The 20,368-nt window shown below is 37.5% G+C and overlaps 1 protein-coding gene across 2 annotated transcripts in view; it reads right to left on the bottom strand.

Annotated features, from left to right (window-relative positions):
• Positions 1–8,416: 8,416 nt before the first annotated feature.
• SLC16A10 (solute carrier family 16 member 10) overlaps positions 8,417–20,368 on the bottom strand; it is a 158,241-nt gene continuing 146,289 nt past the window's right edge. The window contains exons 5-7 of one of the 2 annotated variants that reach the window (XR_007519030.1): positions 15,333–15,561; positions 10,938–12,447; positions 8,431–8,505 (exon numbers count right to left, since the gene is read on the bottom strand). Coding sequence is in view for 1 of the 2 variants with exons in the window: in XM_049899149.1 (XP_049755106.1) it covers positions 12,215–12,447; positions 15,333–15,561 (462 nt within the window). In the remaining variant the exon portion in view is untranslated. Of the gene's footprint in view, positions 12,448–15,332; positions 15,562–20,368 lie in introns of both variants that reach the window. The other variant, XM_049899149.1, reaches the window with a different exon arrangement.

The following is a 20,368-nucleotide window of genomic DNA, read 5'->3' as shown; positions in this document are numbered from 1 at the left end:
GCCAAAAACCTGACTTGAGTCACAGAAGTGGAGAGTTATGGCCTCTCACTCAGTTTCTACACCTAAGTCAGTTCAGACTCAGAGCTCCTTGATCGAAGGAGAAGCTGGATCACCTTGAGAAAGAACCTTGCACCACTGCCACCAGTACATAAGCAATGTAGTTGTGTATGTACCATTGCTACCAGTACATAAGTCCCTAAATGAACCTCTAGCCATTTACCAGACTGTGCATGGGGAAAAGGAAATACCCAGACCTTCTGAGGATTACTAGACCCTGGCTCTGAATTGGCAGTAATTACAGGAACCCAAAATGACACTGTGGCCCACCAAAATGGGACCTTATGGTAGTCAGATGAAGTCTTAGCTCAGGTTCTACTCTGGCCTAATTGCTCCAGTAGTAGTAGTAATTTCCTCAATTCTTTAGTGTGTAACTGGAGTAGACATACTTCGCAACTGGACAAATCCCCACATTGGCTCTTTGATCCATGGTATAAGGGCTGTTATGGTAGGAAGAGCTAAATGGAAGCCCCTGGAATTTCCACTCCTGACGAAGATAGTAAATTAGAAGCAATACTACATCAAAGGCTGGAAAGAAGCAGAGATGGTGACATCTGTCACATCCTAATTTAACTCACCAGTTTGGCCTCTGCAGAAGTCAGATGAACCTCACAGAGTGACTGTTGACTGTCATAATCAGGTGGTGACTCCAATTGCACCTGCTGTCCCAAATGTAATGTCTTTGTTGGAGTAAATCACACAGCCCCTGCCACTTGGTATCAGCTATTGATTTAGCTGAAGGCTTTTTCTCCATCACAGTTTTCAATGACCACCAGAAGCACTTTGCTTTTGTCTGGCAGAGACAACAATATACCTTTACATTCTTGTCGCAGTGATCCTGGTCTCTCCAGTAATATAGTATGCACAGATGTTGATCATTTTGACATTCCACAAAACTCACACTCGTCCACTAAATCATGCTGATTAGATCTGATAAGCATGAAGTAGCAAGTACTTTAGATGCTGTGGTGGGCTAATAACGGCTCCCAAAAGATGTCCACATCCTAATCCCTGGAACTCGTTAGTGATACTTTATATGGTAAAGTTTTTGCAGATGTGATGAAGTTAAGCAACTTGAGATGATGAGATCATTCTGGAAGACTGGGAGAAAATGGAGGTGTCAATGGGAGGATGATCTCAAAGTTGAAGAGCAAGTGTAGTAGAAATGAAGAGGAACTAAAAGGATGGGAAGTTGTGATAGGAGGGATGGATGTTGGTATTTAATATTTCAAAGATGAGGACAGTTCGAGAGATGAGAAGGTTCCAAGTGTCACAGTTAAGTGCAAATGGAAATAAAGTTACTTCACATGAATTTTGAACCTTGGACCATATGCCATTTGCTGGAGTAAGTGACACATGTAGGGAGTGACAAGGGTGACTGTGATAAGGACAGGGAGAAGTTGGTAGAGCTGGATGAGGTAAGCATCAGAGGTGGAGGGCCTGGCTATGATGGGGACCAGTATGTGGGGCAGTAAGCTTCCCATCACTGGAATAGTTCAAGAATACACTGATGACACTGAGTTGAGAATTAAAAAAAGAATTCCTAAATTTAAAAAGTTTTAAATTCATCTATAGAAGAGATAACTTTCATGTCTGATACTAGGATAATTATTTTATCTGTGCAATACCTCAAATTAGGTTTTCAGGATAAATTAGAATTCTTCCCTTTTTTTTTCTTTTTTTGGTATAAAAATAATTTTTTTAGGAAAGAGTTTTATCCTGCTTAGGATTTGTTTGTCACATCCGTTCATTCTCCAGTTCTGTCAAAGGGCCTCCAGTGTGTACTACACATTTGGGTACCTAGGTGCAGGCATGATACTTACTGGATTAAATGATGTGTCAAAAATTCCAAGTTCTTGAGTTTAATGTATAAAATTTCTTTAGGACCATTAAACATATTTGCTTTGTCGTTAGAGTTCATCAAATAATAAATATCCTTTGACTGCAAAGTCAGATTTTCTCCAAGTGGGTAATCCACAACAACACAGAGTTTTTTAAATTTCCAGCCTGGTTCTTGAGCATCCCTCAAAATTGTCAGTCACTATGAGCTCAAGGAGTTCCATCTGAATTTAGTCAGTTCAGTAAGTGTAAGTAAAATAAAACAGAAATATAAGTTGACTACAAAAAAAAAAAAATGGTTTTTGCACTGTTCAATGCTCTTGGATTATTTCTGTCCCTTTTTCTGACTCAGAAAAATAACAGTACCCAAACACATTTGGAATATATATATATAAAGTTTGGAAACCCTGGTGGCATAGTGGTTAAGTACTACAGCTGTTAACCAAGAGGTTGGCAGTTCAAATCCACCAGGCACTCCTTGGAAACTCTATGGGGCAATTCTACTCTGTCTTACAGGGTCGCTATGAGTTGGAACCGACTCGACGGCAGTGGGTTTTGGTTTATATTAAGTTTAGGAAGCACACGGCTTATTTCGTTCTTATTTTGCACAGACTGTTTCCTTCATTTCAGTAATTTTCCCCCTTTTTTTCCTCCACCAAGGAATTCCATAAATATAATCACAAAGCCTTATAAAAGAATCTTCTAAAATATTTATTGTATTTAACCAAGAATATCACATTGTTCCACAAATTATCTTATCCTCCAAGTGATTTACAAAGCTCTTTTCATTAAAAAGGTTTTGGTTATCTATATTAAATTGCACATTGTCAAAAAAATCAATTACAAATTATACTCTTTAAAAAGAAACGTTAAATTGCTTTAAAAAGGGGGGGCAAGTACTACAACACTGCATACTGATCAAATCCAGTATAATCATTTAACATAGTGATCTATATTTAAACAGCTATAGTGCCCAAAACGGCATCCCCACGGAGGTGGGATAGCAGCAGGGCCACACTGCGCGTGCAGCAGCAGGCACTTTGGATGCTTTGGTTTTGAAGTCTAAGATAAAACGTGTTTTTCTAACCTTGAGAATATACAAAATAAATTAATTTTCAAATAACTGTTAAAATAGGTAGACATGAAAAATATCATATTATTCCAGGAGATACTTAAACTATCCAAGCTCTCCCTTAATAATACTGCAGGGTTCAATCTCTTGTAGCTATTGCTTTCAGGCTAAAATAAACTGGTAGGAAAACAAACTGACAAAATGCAAATTTGTCAAACAATCGTGCAATGCTGTTACAACCTTACATTTCTCAAACTACAATATATTAATGGTTACATCAGAAGTTATTATAAAGGGATGTTTAATCTCTAACTTCTGATTAGCAAACGCCCATTCTCCTTTCCCCATATAACTCATGTTAGTATAAAGTAGTTGTGTAGTTAACAGAGCGAATCGAGTATACTTTAGTAGATTCTAAATGCATGGTCTTCCCAATTAGGAAAATGATAGTGTGTATATTTATAAAATCTTCATAAAATAGAGATAAGGCAGTGTCTATAAAAGACAGCAGGGTTAAATAAAAACCGTGGTCCCCACGTTATCTGAATCCTACTTACTGGCAGCATTAGGACTCAGAGACCTCCCTGTAATTTCAGGGGGAATTTTAGGTGGGGGCCACACAGACAGCCACAACCATGGAGCTGAGAACCCTTTATAAATCATGGGTCTAAGATTTGCTGACACTGACTCAGATGTAGTTCTTACTAACTTAAGCCTACACTAAATCTAAAAAAGTGAGAATTAAAAAAAAAAAAACTATAAAAATACAACTGGGCAAGTAGGCCATTATCCAAGTTTTAAGATTGGTGATGACTCCCAAAACTCGTACTTTAGCCTGAGAGCTTCTATTTAAGCAAGCTCTACTCAAGCAAGCTCAATGGAAAGCTACCATTCATATATATGTATATATATACACGCATATTTTTTTTTCTTTTTTCACATTCCCTCAGAGTTACAGAATACTTTTGAATAGCTAGCTTCTGTGAGAAACACTGACAAGGGACTTTTTCTTTAAAGTTATTACCTTGGGGGGTTATGTTTGTTACAGTTTTCGTTTGGTGTATTTTTCCTGTGAATGTCAAAACTTTAAAGCCTTTTATGTTAACAAAAATCACATACCTCTAAATAGTCGATACTTTAATAATTGCTTTATAGTTGAAGTTTTTCTCAGGTGTATACATAAAGCAACATTCAGAATATTGCTAAATCCACATTTCCTATTGTATTATATATATTTGAAAAGAAAGCGTAGTTTTGAAAGGAACAAACTTTAGCACCAATCTTGATCTAATCTTTCTTTGGTAGGAAAAAATGTACCATCTACATAGTCAGCCCGTTCATAGGCTAGGGTGAAAATCAGTCTCTGAAATAATATGCCAGTACAGACTGAATTATGAGAGATACTTCAACCCATTGCTTTCTGGCATATTAGAACACAATCTATAAGACTAAGTTTAGTGAAGATCACAGTGGCAAAGGCTTATGTGTTTATGTACATTAAAAATATTTAACAAATTTACTCTTCTAATTACTGACAGATACTGAAAAATATTATGTTAAAGTAAAAAGGCATATATGAAGCTCCAAAATAATATCACAGATCTAATTTGATTTCTAAATTTTATTTTACATCAATGGTTCCTATCACATACACACTTAGTGACATTCAACTCCAAAATACTCTCCTTTACAGCACTTATTAAAGGGCAAAGAAAGATCTTTAGATTAGGTACTTGTAGGCTAACTCCCACACCAATGCCACACTCGACAACAGCATTTTCAAACTCCAGTGAGACAAAAATTCATTGCCACAGTCCGCTTCCACTAGGAAAGGGGTGTCTCTTACAGGAAGTTAATGTGTAAGTCGTAAGGTTAAGGTACAACCATACAATCTACTGTTGACTTCATTTAGTCTCCTGCCCAAGAAAAACAAATGAGCAAAAAACAAGACCTTCTCATCGTCAAGCTGCCAGTGTAAATTGAAAAGCAAAGGTTAAACCCTTTTAGTAGGTGTTCATTATACATTTCTTCAGTGCTTTTTTTCCCCCCAGATTATCCACATTAGTTGATATTCCTTTTATACCCATTTATTAGAACGAAGCACTTAAACTTTACTGGTATTCTAGCCATAATAAGAATTTGTACTCCCTGGCCTTTTAATTACAGAATCACCATTAGCTCTCTTGATGAAACAGGAATTTAAGCTGAGCTTTCATTTAGACTGTGAAACTGAGGTAGGTGGACTCTCATGATCAAGTGAGTGTCAGGATCAAGTACTTAATGAGGTTATATTTATTTTCCAATGTCTTTCCAATTTTCTAATAAAAATATTGAAATTTTCTGTTTTAGAAATGAAGTAGCCTGCTGTATTATTTTATAATATCTGTCAAAAAAAAATTTTACCATGGGGGATTTTTTTCAGAAGGCAAGATTGCACCCATTTAGTATGGTAGTTGAATTTTAAAAGAGGTTTCTTTGAATGTATAGAGGTCAAAATGATTGTTTAGTGTTTGAAATGTGATGATAATTTAAAAAAAAGGGCAAGCTAAGTAAACTATGTCTCAAGTTCCAAGGTTTCTCTGAGTGATTCAAAGATGTGACACTGAATTTTTTTCATGTATCTTTATTGTTGCAGAAGGAGTCATCTGGTAAAGTTCACATTTATGGCTGTTCAGTAGTTGTGGCTCTAAGTTGTATGCAGGCTTTACATTTCACTATGGTCATTTGGCCTGTTATTCTTGAGAACTGTAACCTGTCACTCTCTCTATAGTGTATTTATAACACAAAGCATTAGTCTTTGCCAACAAATGAAATGATAAACACGGCTTCTATTTCTGTAAACCATGGCTATGAAATTCTGATGAGCCCAGGAGCTCTTTGCTGCTTTCCACCTTGTTCTTCTTTGCTGGGAACCATTTTCAACCTCGGCTCCAGTCAGTCTTTTATCTTTTATACCAAACCATGACAAAAATGAGTGATTACAGTAAGAGGAGAACTAATTATAGTAAAACCTGTGAGAGCTGGAAGCTGTGTAAGGTGGAAACCTGTCATAGGAGGAAAACTCAAATATTTTCCACTAAATGTACAGTGATAAAGGAGCCCTGGTTGCACAGTGGTTAAAGCGCTTGGCTGCTAACCCAAAGGTTGGGGTTCAAACCCACCAGTTTTCCCACGGGAGAAAGATAATGGCAGTTCACTTTCATAAAGTTTTATAGCATTGGAAACCCTATGGGGCAGCTGTCCTGTAGGGTCACTTTGAGTTGGAATTGACTCAACAGCAATAAATTTGGTTTTTGGTCTTACAGATTGATATAAAAGAGGTGACTGCACCCTGTCAAAGGCGGGAACCTTGTGAGACCCAGAAAAACAAGGAAGTCCCATCGAGTTCTGGCTTGCACAGGTTTCACTGTAGTAAGTCCGTAAAGTAGTATTCTTATTTCGTATTACACATCACCATTATGAGCGACAAACTGCTGTTTCATATTCATGACAAGGCAAAAAGTTTGTGCTTTTTAAGAGTTGAATTAAGCTGTTACGTATATGCATTTTTCTATTAGCCAAGACACCACTTGCTTTTCCAATTTAAAGTATAGGTTTAAAAAAAAAAACGTAAGTTTCACTTACTTCTTCTTTTAGGACAACAGTTGGAAAAAGCAACAATCTTTAACCTAATACAAATACTGCTCCTTAATGTTTATACCAGCAACAATGAAGTTCTCAGTGTCAGAAATTTCCTAAAGAGTTTTAAATACTCGTTTAAATTGTCAACACATTTAAAAATCGGAGTTAATTAGCTTATGCGTTTCCATCTGTATTCACTCTAACACCGTTCACTATCAAATGCAATCCAACCTAGACAGGTTCTTTGGGAACTGCATCCGAGAGGGCTTCCACATTCCAGTCACCCTCCACGGTGTGCTCTCATGACAAAGGTTTAATGAAGCTTTCATGGGATCTGAAAGTAGTACTTCAACCTGTTGCTGTAGAGTTGATTCTGACTCGTAGTGACCCTATAGGACAGAGTAGAACTGCCCCTCACGGTTTCCAAGGAGCGCCTCGTGGATTCAAATGACTGACCTTTTGGTTAGCAGCCGTAGCTCTTAACCACTATGCCACCAGGGTTTCCTGTAAAACATTACGCTCTTTGAAAATATTTATGCTATTAACTTGGCAGTCTTTTTCTCTGAAAATATTTAAATAAAAATGAAAGTTTTAAATGTTAGCACAAAAGATATCAATTATATGAAACTTATCACTTCCCCCAAATATTTTAATGATGAAATTTAAAAAAAAAATGTGTACGTAGAGCACTAGAACTCTAAGTTGAAGGCTGCAGCCTGCGTGAGGCCCTTTTTCAGGTGACATAAAATGGAGTGGGGATCCAGACTCTCAAACTACAGGCACACCGCTGAGTCCTGCAGCTAGGCAGTCAGTGGGGCTAAGCCAGGGTATTAATGGACTCTCCATCAGGTTTTTGAAGGACAGAGAGAAGTAAAGAGAAATGAAAGAAATAAGGATAAAAATATGAAGAGTAGAAAAAGGTGCCTATGGAAGAGTGTGAAAGTACCCTAGCAGGAGCTCTGTTCTCAGAGCTCCCTAGCTCTAGAACCTCATCTTCTATTGATTTAACATCAACAACCATCTGTACGTAGGACATTTTAGAAATAACATTGGTATAAATTAAAATATTCTTAAATACAGTTAAGAGACATTAGAATTACCAAAAGAAACATACTTTCGCTTTGCAACTAAATGTACATTTACTTTAAAGGTGTGGGAAGTTGAAGCTAATAGCATTATAGGTTTCGCCATACTTGGGCAGAGCCCATGAGATCATCTGAAAACATGTATAAACACATAATAGAGGAATCATGAAATGTAAAAAGTTGTTTCTATTTATGAACAGAATTTGATGTCTGATGCAAGCACTATGCAATTTCCAGTGGAAATTACAAGTCTTAAAATAGGACCATAGAGGCTTAACGGGACTTCTAAGTCAATTGGCAAAATAATTCTATTATGAAAACTTTCTGCATCCCACTTTGAAATGTGGCGTCTGGGGTCTTAACTGCTAACAAGCAGCCATCTAAGATGCATCAATTGGTCTCAACCCACCTGGATCAAAGGACAATGAAGAACACCAAGGTCACACAATAACTACAAGCCCAAGAGACAGAAAGGGCCACATGAAACAGAGACTTACATCATCCTGAGACCAGAAGAACTTGATGGTGCCCGGCCACAACCAATGACTGCCCTGACAGGGAGCACAACAGAGAACCCCTAAGGGAGCAGGAGATCAGTGGGATGCAGACCCCAAATTCTCATAAAAAGACCAGACTTAATGGTCTGACTGAGACTACAGGAATCCCGGCAGTCATGGTCCCCAAACCTTCTGTTGGCCCGGGACAGGAACCATTTCCGAAGACAACTCATCAGACATGGAAGGGACTGGACAATGGGTAGGAGAGAGATGATGATGAAGAGTGAGCTACTTGTATCAGGTGGACACTTGAGACTGTGTTGGCATCTCCTGTCTGGAGGGGAGATAGGAGGGTAGAGAGGGTTAGAAACTGGCAAAATTGTTATGAAAGGAGAGACTGGAAGGGCTGACTCATTAGGGGGAGAGCAAGTGGGAGTATGGAGTAAGGTGTATATAAGCTTATATGTGACAGACTGACTTGATTTGTAAACGTTCACTTAAAGCTCAATAAAAATTATTATAAAAAAAAAAAAAAATAGGGCCATAGAGTAAGCACTGCGACTGTGATCAAAGAGATTTACAAATTTTGAATAAAGTACCAACAATCTAGGCGGCACATTATTACCAAAATGGATGGACCTCAATAATATCCACTGCAATAAAATTTAACCACAACGTTTCTTGAAGATCCTTGGCATCTGTTATAATAGTATCTGATCCCGAGTTTCTGGAAAGAATCACCCCCTTCTTACAGGGGTTGTGACAATTAGGATGATGAGACAGAAAACAGAGTTCTCTGACTCCGTATTCTTTTCTGCTCAAAAAACTGTCTGGATTGAACAAAACAAAAATGTAGGCCCATAAGGTCACTTTATTGCAGCAGTAACATTGTGTTCAGAAATTAGAAATGACTGTTTTGACTGAAAAGCTAAATATTTCTTGGTCCCAAAACACACACAAAACCTTATTAATATTTTTCATTTTCTTGGTTTGTATATCTTAGATTTTTTTTCTTACCGAACACATATCTTACTAAATATGCGTCTCATAGAATTTAGCATCTTACCTTTTATACTTTTGTTTTTTAACTTTACATTATTACAACAGAGGACTCTCTGTGGAAGCTCATTATTGTGGGTTTTTTCAGTATTAAAAGGAGCCCTGGTGGTGTAGTGGTTAAAGTGCTCGGCCACTAACCAAAAGGTTCAGCTGCTCCAAGAGAGAGAAAGACGTAGCAGTTGGCTTCTGTAAAAATGTACAGCCTTGGCAACCCTATGGGCAGCTCTACTCTGTCCTGTAGCGTCCCTATGAGTTGGAATCTACTTGACAGAAATGGGTTTTTTTTTCTTCAGTTATAGATCCAGGTTGATTCATTCTATTAGACTGAAAAACTACATATATATAATATTACACACAAATGCAATATGCTGATCCAAAAAAAACCCAAACCCAGTGCCGTCGAGTTGATTCCAACTCATAGCAACCCTACAGGACAGAGTAGAACTGCCCGATAGAGTTTCCAAGGAGCGCCTAGCGGATCTGAACTGCCGACCCTTTGGTTAGCAGCAGTAGCACTTAACTGCTATGCCACCAGGGTTTCCCAATATGCTGATAACTAAGTTTTATTACAATACTTAGTTCACTTTGCTGTTTTAATATGGAAGCTTAACCATGCAAGATCAAATCTTTGGGTTGCAGATTATTAATTTTTTTTCTCTAAAACCAGCCAAATTTGGAAGTAAAAACATTTTGGAGGTCTTTACAGATTAAATTCTCCATTTTAGAATTAGTCTGTACATCTGAAGGTCTTTAGGAGCTTGCGCTGAAACTATTTTTAAAAAAGTAAACCTTTTATAATGGCAGGCTTAATGGTTGGTCTTAGCTGTGTGTTTTTGCTGAACTTCTCAAAAGCACTAATAATAGTGTGGAAGTAATTTTTATATAACTGGGCATAAATAAAGAATTCGATAATGTATTACATTATCATCTCTGAGTTGTTTTCTAAAAGCTTAAAATCAGTATGGTTCAAATGTACATTTTTTTTCCTGCAACAAGGCCTTCTGTAGACAAAATGCCCTGAATATGAAATACAGAAATGTTGGAAGTAGCAAGTTGCAGCTGTGTGTATGGCATAGTAAATTGCTGAATATCTTCACAATCAAAATAATTTAAAATCCTATTAAAAATAAATTCTACAATTAGCACATACACTTTGATCTTTCAAGGTGGGAGATGAAAGAGTTGAAACTGAAGGGAAAAGTCATTGGATTTTCCAACTGCTCAATTCACTGCCTCACTTCTCTCCACCTCCCTACCCCTTCTCCCCCAAATCAACAACTATAAATCCAGGTATCTCCATCCTCAGCTAGAGACAAAGAATGGAAGGACTGTGCCTCTCAGAGATGAGGAGCTGAAAAGAAAAGTAGTAAAATGATACATTAAGCTTCTCTTTTCTTACAGAGAATTTAGAAACAGACCCTGGAGGTATTTTAGAAGACAGCATTCTTTCCAGGTGAATAAGCTACAGTTGAGAAAGATCTAATGTACATCTGTAGCTAGGATTTTAAATATACCTTGCATATTATTTACTTTTAATGATCTAAAACAAAAACATAGATAAGGAAAGTATTTCTGTCTTTGTAAATGAGTATGGGTCATGACATGACTTTGGTTTTAATTCTGGGTCATTGAAATGCTAAAAGGAGCCCTGGTAGTGCAGTGGGTAAGCGCATAGCCACAACCAAAAGGCCAGCAGTTCAAACCCACCAGCTGCTCCACAGGAAAAAGCTGTGGCAGGTACAGTCTTGGAAACCGTATGGGGCAGTTCTGCTGTGTCCTATACGATCGCTGTGAGTAGGAATCAACTTGACAGCAATGAGTTTTTTGAAACTCTAATAACAGGATATTCTACGGATAAACAAGAAAAATAATGGGAATGTTAATGGTATGCAAACTAGGATAAATAAATAAATATAAACGTAAACTTTTGCTAAAAAATTTGGAAATCTAGGAGTTGTTTCTCTTTTTAAGTACTTTTGGCCTTTTAAGGCCAATTAATTTCATAAACCAGTTTAAGCAATTACTTCTATCAGAAATGGATATTTTCTTCATGAATACAAACTGGGTTTTTTTCCCCTCCATTTGTGCCTGTAACTGCAACTGGATAATATGCCCAATAATGCTTTTATTTAAATATCAGGTCCTAGTGCTAACAAATCCAGAAGTCAGAAAAATTCTAAGTTAAAATTGCAGAATTTCTTTCACTCATTCTATTTTACTTTATTATTACAATTTAAACAAATTCAGAAAATTGGGGTCTTTCTGACTACTTGAGTAAAACACTACAAACTGAAAGAAAAACATAAATGGAAGAATGCCTGATTTCTGAACTGCTCTGCCTTTATGAACAGGAACCTTTCATAGCACATATTGATTCTAAATACATCCTTAGCATCTCTTCCAAGACAGGTCCCTTGACACTGGAGCAAGTCAGGATATCTTAATAATGTCACAGCTTATTCAACAGTAGGCAAGTACCTTTAACACAGACTTTAGGTTTAAGTATATCTGGTACTACACAGAATTCAGGGTTAAATTTTGCAAGAAGTTTCCAAATAACAGATGTTAAAACAAAGGTACCAGATAAAGATATCAGGTGAGACAATGAACAGTATTTCCAGTCCTAACCAAACTGTAACCCTTTCAGTATAGCTTGAGGTATTTTTAAATATCTGTACAAGCTAAATAGCATTCACAGTTTCCAAAGTTGGTTTTTTACTGAGATAGCTTCAAATTCTCACAATTAAATATAATTTGACTTTGAGACATGTTTTCATGCATCAGAGTCACTGCCCTCAGACTTGTGGATATACCAGCTATTCAGTGGCCAAAAATGGTTCTGTAGTGATAAGGGTTCTATTTCCCAATTATTGTGCTATTCCTAGGATGTGATTTAAAAAAATAAGAAATTTGCAATTCATATAAAAGGAAAAGTTGCTTTAACTTCTGAAAGCAAGTCCAGTCTGATGCAGGTATGTAAGACATTAAATAACAGAGTCAGATTCTTTCTTGAGGAGTCCGGATGAGCTTGATAGCACAGAGTTCTGGTTCTCCAACATTTTCTCCACCTTTTCTCCTCCGGTGGTTTTATTGGTCCCTCCTTGCTTCTTACTATGGATCCACGGAATAAAACAAAGCACAGCACCTCCAATCAGGGGAGGGAGTCCAGCAAGGTAGAATGCCACGTCATAGGAGCCCAGCTTGTCACGAAGTAACCCTGAGAAGGGAAAAAACTGTCACCAAAAGATACCGGTGTGGCTTTTGGGGGTTTCTGATCAGTCCGGCCTAGTCCCAAACTAGTAACTTCACCTCAGCAGAACTGGTTCAAGCAACGTATCCAGTATGGCAGACAGACTGTCAAGATGACACTTCTCTCTCACACAAAACTCAAAATATATACATTTCAAACTGTTCTGTGACAAGACTAAAGATAGGAGATCTTCATATCAGAAAATGGGTCTGAAATAGAAACTTTTTCTTATACAAAGATCTCCTATCTTTACTCTTGTCATAGACTCTAGGCCTTTGGATTTTCATACCAAGATGTGACTTGTTAGAAATATTTGCAAGGAAAAGTTTTGGCATTCCCCAAACCCCTCAAAGGCCAGTTGGGATATTCTGACACATGGTGTAAACGTCTTTTCTTCAGCAGGAGGTGAAGAGACCATCAAGATGAAACTTCTCTCACTCAAAAGGTCTATATTTCAAACCAATCTTGGGCCAGTTTTTTTTTTTTTTTAATGAAATAACATGAAACTGTTTTAAAATATAATTCAAAATCAATCAAAATTATAAATCTAAGAGTTGGATGAGAAATTTAGATTGTTAAATACATTTTGGAAAGACACTAAGGTTTGTCAGCAAATGGAGGAAAATATAAGTATGTATGTGTGGCACTTTCATAGACCCTTGGGCTCTGCTTCTAAAAACTGTTACTTAGAGTGCTCCTTATTCTTCATTTCTCTAACAAAATCCGGTACTCAAGGTTTTTAGAGTTATCTAAGTGTTTTAAACTTTAGTAATTACAATAACTCTCATAGCGACCTATAGGACAGAGTAGAACTGCCCCAATAGGTTTAGGTTTAATTACAATAAAACCTCAGTTATCTCAATGTCCAGGGAACATATTGTACTGAATATCTGACTTTGCTAAACAAATAGTTGATGATTTGTCAAGTACCAACACATTAAAATATGTACACACTCGTTCCAGATAGAAATCTAAAATATACAATATCTTTACGTACGTAATATACTTAAAATACACAATTTCCCTATCTTTTTAAATGAGAATATCCCATATGTAACCAAGCCTTTCACCCTTAGAAACACTAGTTATTATATTTTGCTGTAATAGTATGGTGCCCCCAGAACCTACTGGTGAGCTAGAGGCTTTCTGCTGCCTTTTGCTGTGTGTTGTTATTCTGCCTGCTTTGGAAGTTTCCTGTTACCTCCCCTTATTCTTGGTCTGTCATCAGTCCCTTCTGGTAGCAAACATCGCTCCTGCTAAAATGCTGCTTTTGTAGTCTACTGTGGAGTTGGAAACCCTATAACTGAGCTTGTCAAACTCAAACCATTTGCCGTCGAGTCAATTCCGACTCATAGTGACCCTATAAGAAACAGTAGAACTGCCCCACAGGGTTTCCAATGCTGTATAAGTCTTTAAGGGAGCAGACTGCCATGTCTTTCTCTCGTGGAGCGGCTGGTGGTTTCAAAACACCGACCTTTTGGTTAGCAGCCGAGTGCTTAACCAGTGTACCACCAGGGCTCTGTAACTAAGCTTGTAGGGTGTAAAAATAAGAGTGAGTGGTGTATTGCCTGGGGGAGAAGGGAAGGAGTGGAAGGTTCTCCTACAGGGAGGACTGTGACCTTTAAAATATACTCTATGGAATCTATTTGGTCTGCAAAGTAGTAACTGTGTTTCCTTGATTTATGACTACGTCCCCAAATGGTGAATTTGCTAGATGTATGTGGTTCTGGATGTGAAAATGCATTGAGTTGAACTTTCTCTGACACCTTCATGTGCCAAAAACAGGTGACAGTACATATATTTACATTTTATTGAATCTTGTTACAATATTTATTCATACTGGAATCCAAGTAATACTGAACTTGAGACATCTTTACACCATCATTCAAATGATTTCTAAAGCTACAACATATATTTAAAAAAAAAAGGAAAAAAAGTTGCTATCAAGTCAATTCCAGCTCATGGCAACCCCATGTGTATCAGGGTTTTCAATGGGTGATTTTTTTTAAAGCAGATCACCCAGCCTTTCTTCTGAGGTACAGTGAACAATTCAGTGTTACTTAGTACATTCACAACATTGTGCAACCCACCTCTATCTAGTCTGAAAACATTTTCATCACCCCAAAAGGAAACCCTGTACCCATTAAGCAGCTTTTACTCCGCCTCCCCCCAGCCTCTGACAACCACCCATCTGTTTTGTCTTTATGGATTTACCTATTCTGGATATTTCACATAAATAGAATCATATAATATGTGACCTTCTGTGTCTGTCTTCTTTAACTTAGCATAATGTTTTCAAAGTTCATCCACACTGTAGCAAGTATCAGTACTTTATTCTTTTTTATGGTTGAATAATATTCTGTGTGTGTATGTATATATCATAACATGTTTATCCATTCATCCATTGATGGACATTTGAGTTATTTACACTAAATGCTATTTTTCATCACCTCCTCCTCAGGGAGATGTTATGTTTTACATAAAGCATTTACAAGGTACATATTTAGAAATCTTTCAGAATCTTTATCTTTAAAAAAGAGAAGCCATTTTCCCATTCCTCAAAGCACATAATAAGTGAAATATAGGAACCGTGAAAGCTCAAAGCCCAGAAACTTACTGTCAGGTGTTTTACTAAGCATCTTAGATGCCAGCAGGGATAAGAAGAACTCCCCAGCAAACTTTTTCTATAGCTGGTCTTTCCAAAGATGTTATAAATAAGGCACACACAAAAGCAAAAGGCTAATAATCAAAAGTTACGATGTGATATATTTTACATATAAGTGAAACTTAGGAACTGTAGTGGGAAATGGTATGAATTAATATTATAATAACTATAGAATCATTACACTTACCTGCAATGGGTGGGCCCACCGTCATGGGTATAGACATGAATCCAAGTAGAAATCCAATTGCTTGGGAGACATCCTGGGCACCAACTAACTCAAAAGCAATGGGAGCCATGATGGAGATGAAGCATCCATCGAAGAGACCCATGATGAGACAGACAGCAATGAGGGCCCCAAAGACACTACACAAGGGAATCATCATGGACATCAGACCAATGAAGAAAAAGGAGAGTACCTAGGACAGACGCCACAGTGTCAACTCTGCTCTCAGGAAAGGTGAACTTTACAATTACTGAGCAACATGCTCAGGACTTATAAGTGATTACTCGTTAGTTTTGTTTCTTTTTCCCCTAGCTCATCTTGATTTTACACACATAATAACTTCCGCCACCATCTCCTGACTTCTCCTACCACTATCTCAATATTTCCATTAAGGCACAAGGGAGAAAAATAACTACTTTTATTCTTACCTTGCCTGCCAGCATGTAAGCTTTTTGAGGGCAGAGTCTGTAAAAAATTCATCTTTAGGCTTCATATTATGAAGTTTAAGGATCTTGCACCTGGTCAGTGTTCAATAAATATCTGTTCCTTGAATATCAGCTCAAATTCACTCATTCGTCAAACACCTGATTTTGGTGTCATTTGATAGGCACCGTGCTAGAGATTTCAGCAATGAATACGATCTGGTTCCTACCCTTGGGTTGTAGGGAGATGGACATGTGAATAAATGCAAATGAAGTTCCAGATGCCGCCACAGTTATATATTAAAGTATGGTGGGTACAAAAAAAGGAGGGAGCAGACCATTCAATAACCTTTTTAAGCAAAGAATTAAAACTGAACACTTCATTAGTCAGCAGAAGAAATGTTTTAAAAAGCATCAAGTTTTGAAAAAGTTTGTGTATGATGATGGTGTTGTCAGGTGACTTCACGTAGATTCCAACTCACAGTGACCCAGTGTGACAGAGTAGTGGTGCCATAGGGTTTTCTAGGCTGTATTCTTTTACAGGAGCAGATTGCCAGGTCTTTTCTCCCACAGAGCCGCTGAATGGGTTCGAACTACCAACCTTTTTTTTTTTTTTTAAGAAAGCTAACTGGAATTATGATTTTTTTTTTTTTATCGTACTTTAGATGAAGGTTTACAGAGCAAACTATTTTCTTATTAAACAATACACATACTGTTTTGTGACACTGGTTGCCAACCCCATGGCATGTCAACACTCTCCCCTTCTCAACCTTGGGTTCCCCATTACCAGCTTTCCTGTCCCCTCCTGCCTTCTCGTCCTTGCCCCCTGGGCTGGTGTGCCCACTTAGTCTCATTTTATGGGCCTGTCTAATCTTTGGCTGAAAGGTGAACCTCAGGAGTGACTTCAGTACTGAGCTAAATGGGTGTCTCCGGTCTCTGTCAGACCAGTAAGTCTGGTTGTTTTTTCTTTTTAAGTTAGAATTTTGTTCTACATTTTTCCCTAGCTCTGTCTGGGACCCTCTATTGTGATTCCTATCAGAGCCAGGCACTATCTAATTGTGCTGGACTCAGTCTGGTGGAGGCTGTGGTAGTTGTGGCCCATTAGTCCTTTGGACTAATCTTTCCTTTTTCTTTGGTTTTCTTCATTCTCCCTTGCTCCACTGGGTGAGACCAGTGGAGTATCTTACATGGCTACTCACAAACTTTTAAGACCCTAGATGCTACTTATCAAAGTAGGATGTAGAACATTTTCTTTATAAACTATGTTACACCAATTGAGCTAGATGTTCTTTGAGACCATAGTCCCCAGACCTCAGTCCAGTAATTCGGTTCCTCAGGGAGTTTGGATGTGTCTATGGAGCTTCCTTGGTCAAGTTATGCTGGCTTCCCCAGTATTGTGTACTGTCTTACCCTTCACCTAAGTTACCACTTATCTATTGTCTCGTTAGTGTTTTTCCCTCCTCACCTTTCCTCTCCCTCATAACCATCAAAGATTGTTTCTTTCTGTTTTCAAACCTTTTCATGAGTTTTTATAGTAGAGGTCTCACATGGTATTTGTCCTTTTCGGATTGACTTATTTCACTCACCGTAATGCCTTCCAGATTCATCCATGTTGTGAGATGTTTAGCAGATTCATATTGTTCTTTACCGTTATGTAGTATTCCACTGTGTGTATGTGCCGTGGTTTGCTGATCCATTCATCTGTTGATGGGCACTTAGGTTATTTCTATCTTCTTGCTATTGTGAACAATGCTACAATGAACATGGGCGTGCATATGTCTATTCATGTGTCAGCTCTTATATCTCTAGGATATGTTCCTAGGAGTGAGATTGCTGGATCGTATGGTATTTCTATTTTCAGCTTTTTAAGGAAGAACATATCATTTTCCAAAATGGTTATACCATTTTGCATTCCCACCAACAGTGCTTAAGAGTTCCAATCTCCCCACAGCCTCTCCATTTGTTATTTTCTGTTTTCATGCTAGCAATGACGGGGTGAGATGGTATCTAACTGTGGTTTTGACTGGCATTTGTCTAATGGCTACTGATCGAGAGCATTTCCTTATGAGTCTGTTAGCTGCTTGAATGTCTTTTTGGTGAAGTGTCTGTTCAAATCCTTTGCCCATTTTTTAATTGGATTATTTGTCTTTTTGTTGTAGAGATGTTGGATTTTCCTGTAGATTTTAGAAATGAGACCTCTGTTGGATTTGTCATAGCCAAAAAAGGTTTTTCCCAGTCTGTACATTCTCTTTTTACTCTTTTGGTGAAGTCTTTTGATAAGCTAAGTGTTTAATTTTTAGAAATTCCCAGTTATCTAGCTTATCTTCTGGTGTCTGTGTATTGTTAGTTATGGTTTGTATCCTGTTTATGCCGTGTATTAGAGCCTCTAGCATTGACCCTATTTCTTCTTCTATGATCTTTATAGTTTTGGGTTTTATATTTAGGCCTTTAATCCATTTGAATTAGTTTTTGTGTAGGTGTGAGGTATGGGTCCTGTTTCATTTTTTGCAGATGGATATCCAGTTTTGCCAGTAACATTTGTTAAAAAGACTGTCTTTTCCCTATTTGATGGACTTTGGGCCTTTGTTGAAGATCAGGTGGCTGTAGGTGGATGGATTTACATCTGGGTTCTTAAAATTCTGATCCACTGGTTGTACCAGTACCAGGCTGTTTTGACTACCATAGCTGTATAGTAGTTTCTGAAGTCAGGTTGTGCAAGTCCTCTTACTTTATTCTTTTTCATTAGTGCTTTACTTATCCGGGGCCTCTTCCCTTTCCATATAAAGTTGATGATTAGTTTTTCCATCTCTTTAAAGAATGCTGTTGGTATTTGGATTGGAATTGCATTGTACTTGTAGATTGCTTTGGATAGAATTGACATTTTCACAATGTTGAGTCTACCTATCCATGAGCGTGGTATTTTTTTACATTTATGTAGGTCTCTTTTGGTTTCTTGCAGTAGTGTTTTGTAGTTTCCTTTGTACAGGTCTTTTACATCCCTGGTTAGATTTATTCCTGAGTATTTTTTTTTTTTTAAGGGGCTATTTTTTTTTTATTATAAATAGTATTGCTTTCCTGATTTCCTTTTTGTAGTTTTCTTTATTGGTGTATAGGAATCCAACTGATTTTTGTATGTTTATCTTGTATCCTTCTACTCTGTTGACTCTATTTTTCCACCAGTAGTTTTCTCATGGAGTCTTTTGGGCTTTCTATGTATAGAATCATATCATCTGCAAGTAGGGACAGTTTTACTTCTTCCTTACCAATTTGGATGACCTTTATTTCTTTCTTTTGCCTTATTGCTCTAGCTAGGACTTCCAGCTAATGTTAAATTAATAACGTTAAATAGGAGTGGTGATAAAGGGCATCCCTTGTCTCGTTCCTGTTTTCAAAGGCAATATTTTCAGCTTTGCTCCATTAAGAATGATGTTGGCTGTTGGTTTTGTATAAAAAACAAACAAAAAAAAACCCATTGCTGGTGAGTCAACTCCAACTCATACTGACCTTTATTATGTTGAGGAATTTCCCTTCTATACCTGTTTTATTGAGAGTTTTTATCAGGAGTGGGTGTTAGACTTTGTCAAATACCTTTTCTGCATCAATTGAGATGATCATGTGATTCTTTTATTTCTGTGGTGGATTATGCTGATTGATTTTCTAATGTTGAACCATTCTTGCATAAACACACCATTCTTGTATACCTGGTATGAATCCCACTTGGTGGGGGTGTATTTTTTTTTTTTTTTTTAATATGATGCTGAATTCTATTGGCTAGCATTTTTGTATCTATATGCATAAGGGATATTGGTCTGTAATTTTCTGTTTTGTGATGTCTTTGCCTGGTTTTGGTATCCTGGTTATGCTGGCTTCATAGAATGAATTCAGAAATATCCCTTCCTTTTCTATCAAACCACCAACTTTTTGGTTTGCTGCAAACCATTGTGCCGCGAGGGCTCCTTCATGCCTATGATAGTAATTATCATTTATTTAGTGTTTACTAAGTGCCAAGCATTGCTCAACACTGACATGCATTATCTCACTGGTGTTTCTCATCACAATTTTGTCAGTTGGGTATTAATGTTATTCCCATTTTATAGATGAAAAAAGTGATGCTAGGAGAGATTAAGTAGCTGTCCAAGCAGTCATGAGGGCAACAGCAGGGAATGGCTGGAACTGTTCCTAGAGCTGGGAAGGAAGGAGCGATCAAATGAAGCACACCTGTGGAATACCAAGCTTGCTAGTACGCCTCAGGGCAGTCACTCACAACCTTAAAAACCTTAGTGCACAGCAGGATCACCTGCAGCCTGTGCTTCTAGGATGGGGTCACAAATCCCCATTTAACACCAGTGGCCCACTAACACCACAATGAGAAACATGCTCTTGAAAAATGTTCCAAACTCCAGGTGTGGTCTCTTTTTGACACTATTATACCATATAGTTGAGTAAATTTTTCATCTTCATTACTAGACTATAGCTCTTCTCTATAAAATTATGATTAGTTTAAAAATTTGAGTTGGCTATTTGAAAAATATGCCTGGGACTTCACACTAACATTTCTACTCAACAAATCTCCCCATT

This window comes from Elephas maximus, chromosome 1 (assembly GCF_024166365.1).
Source record: "Elephas maximus indicus isolate mEleMax1 chromosome 1, mEleMax1 primary haplotype, whole genome shotgun sequence".
In the NCBI taxonomy this organism is placed as follows: domain Eukaryota; kingdom Metazoa; phylum Chordata; class Mammalia; order Proboscidea; family Elephantidae; genus Elephas; species Elephas maximus.
The sequence above is the reverse complement of the archived record's forward strand: the minus strand, read 5'-3'. Positions and strand labels throughout refer to the sequence as shown.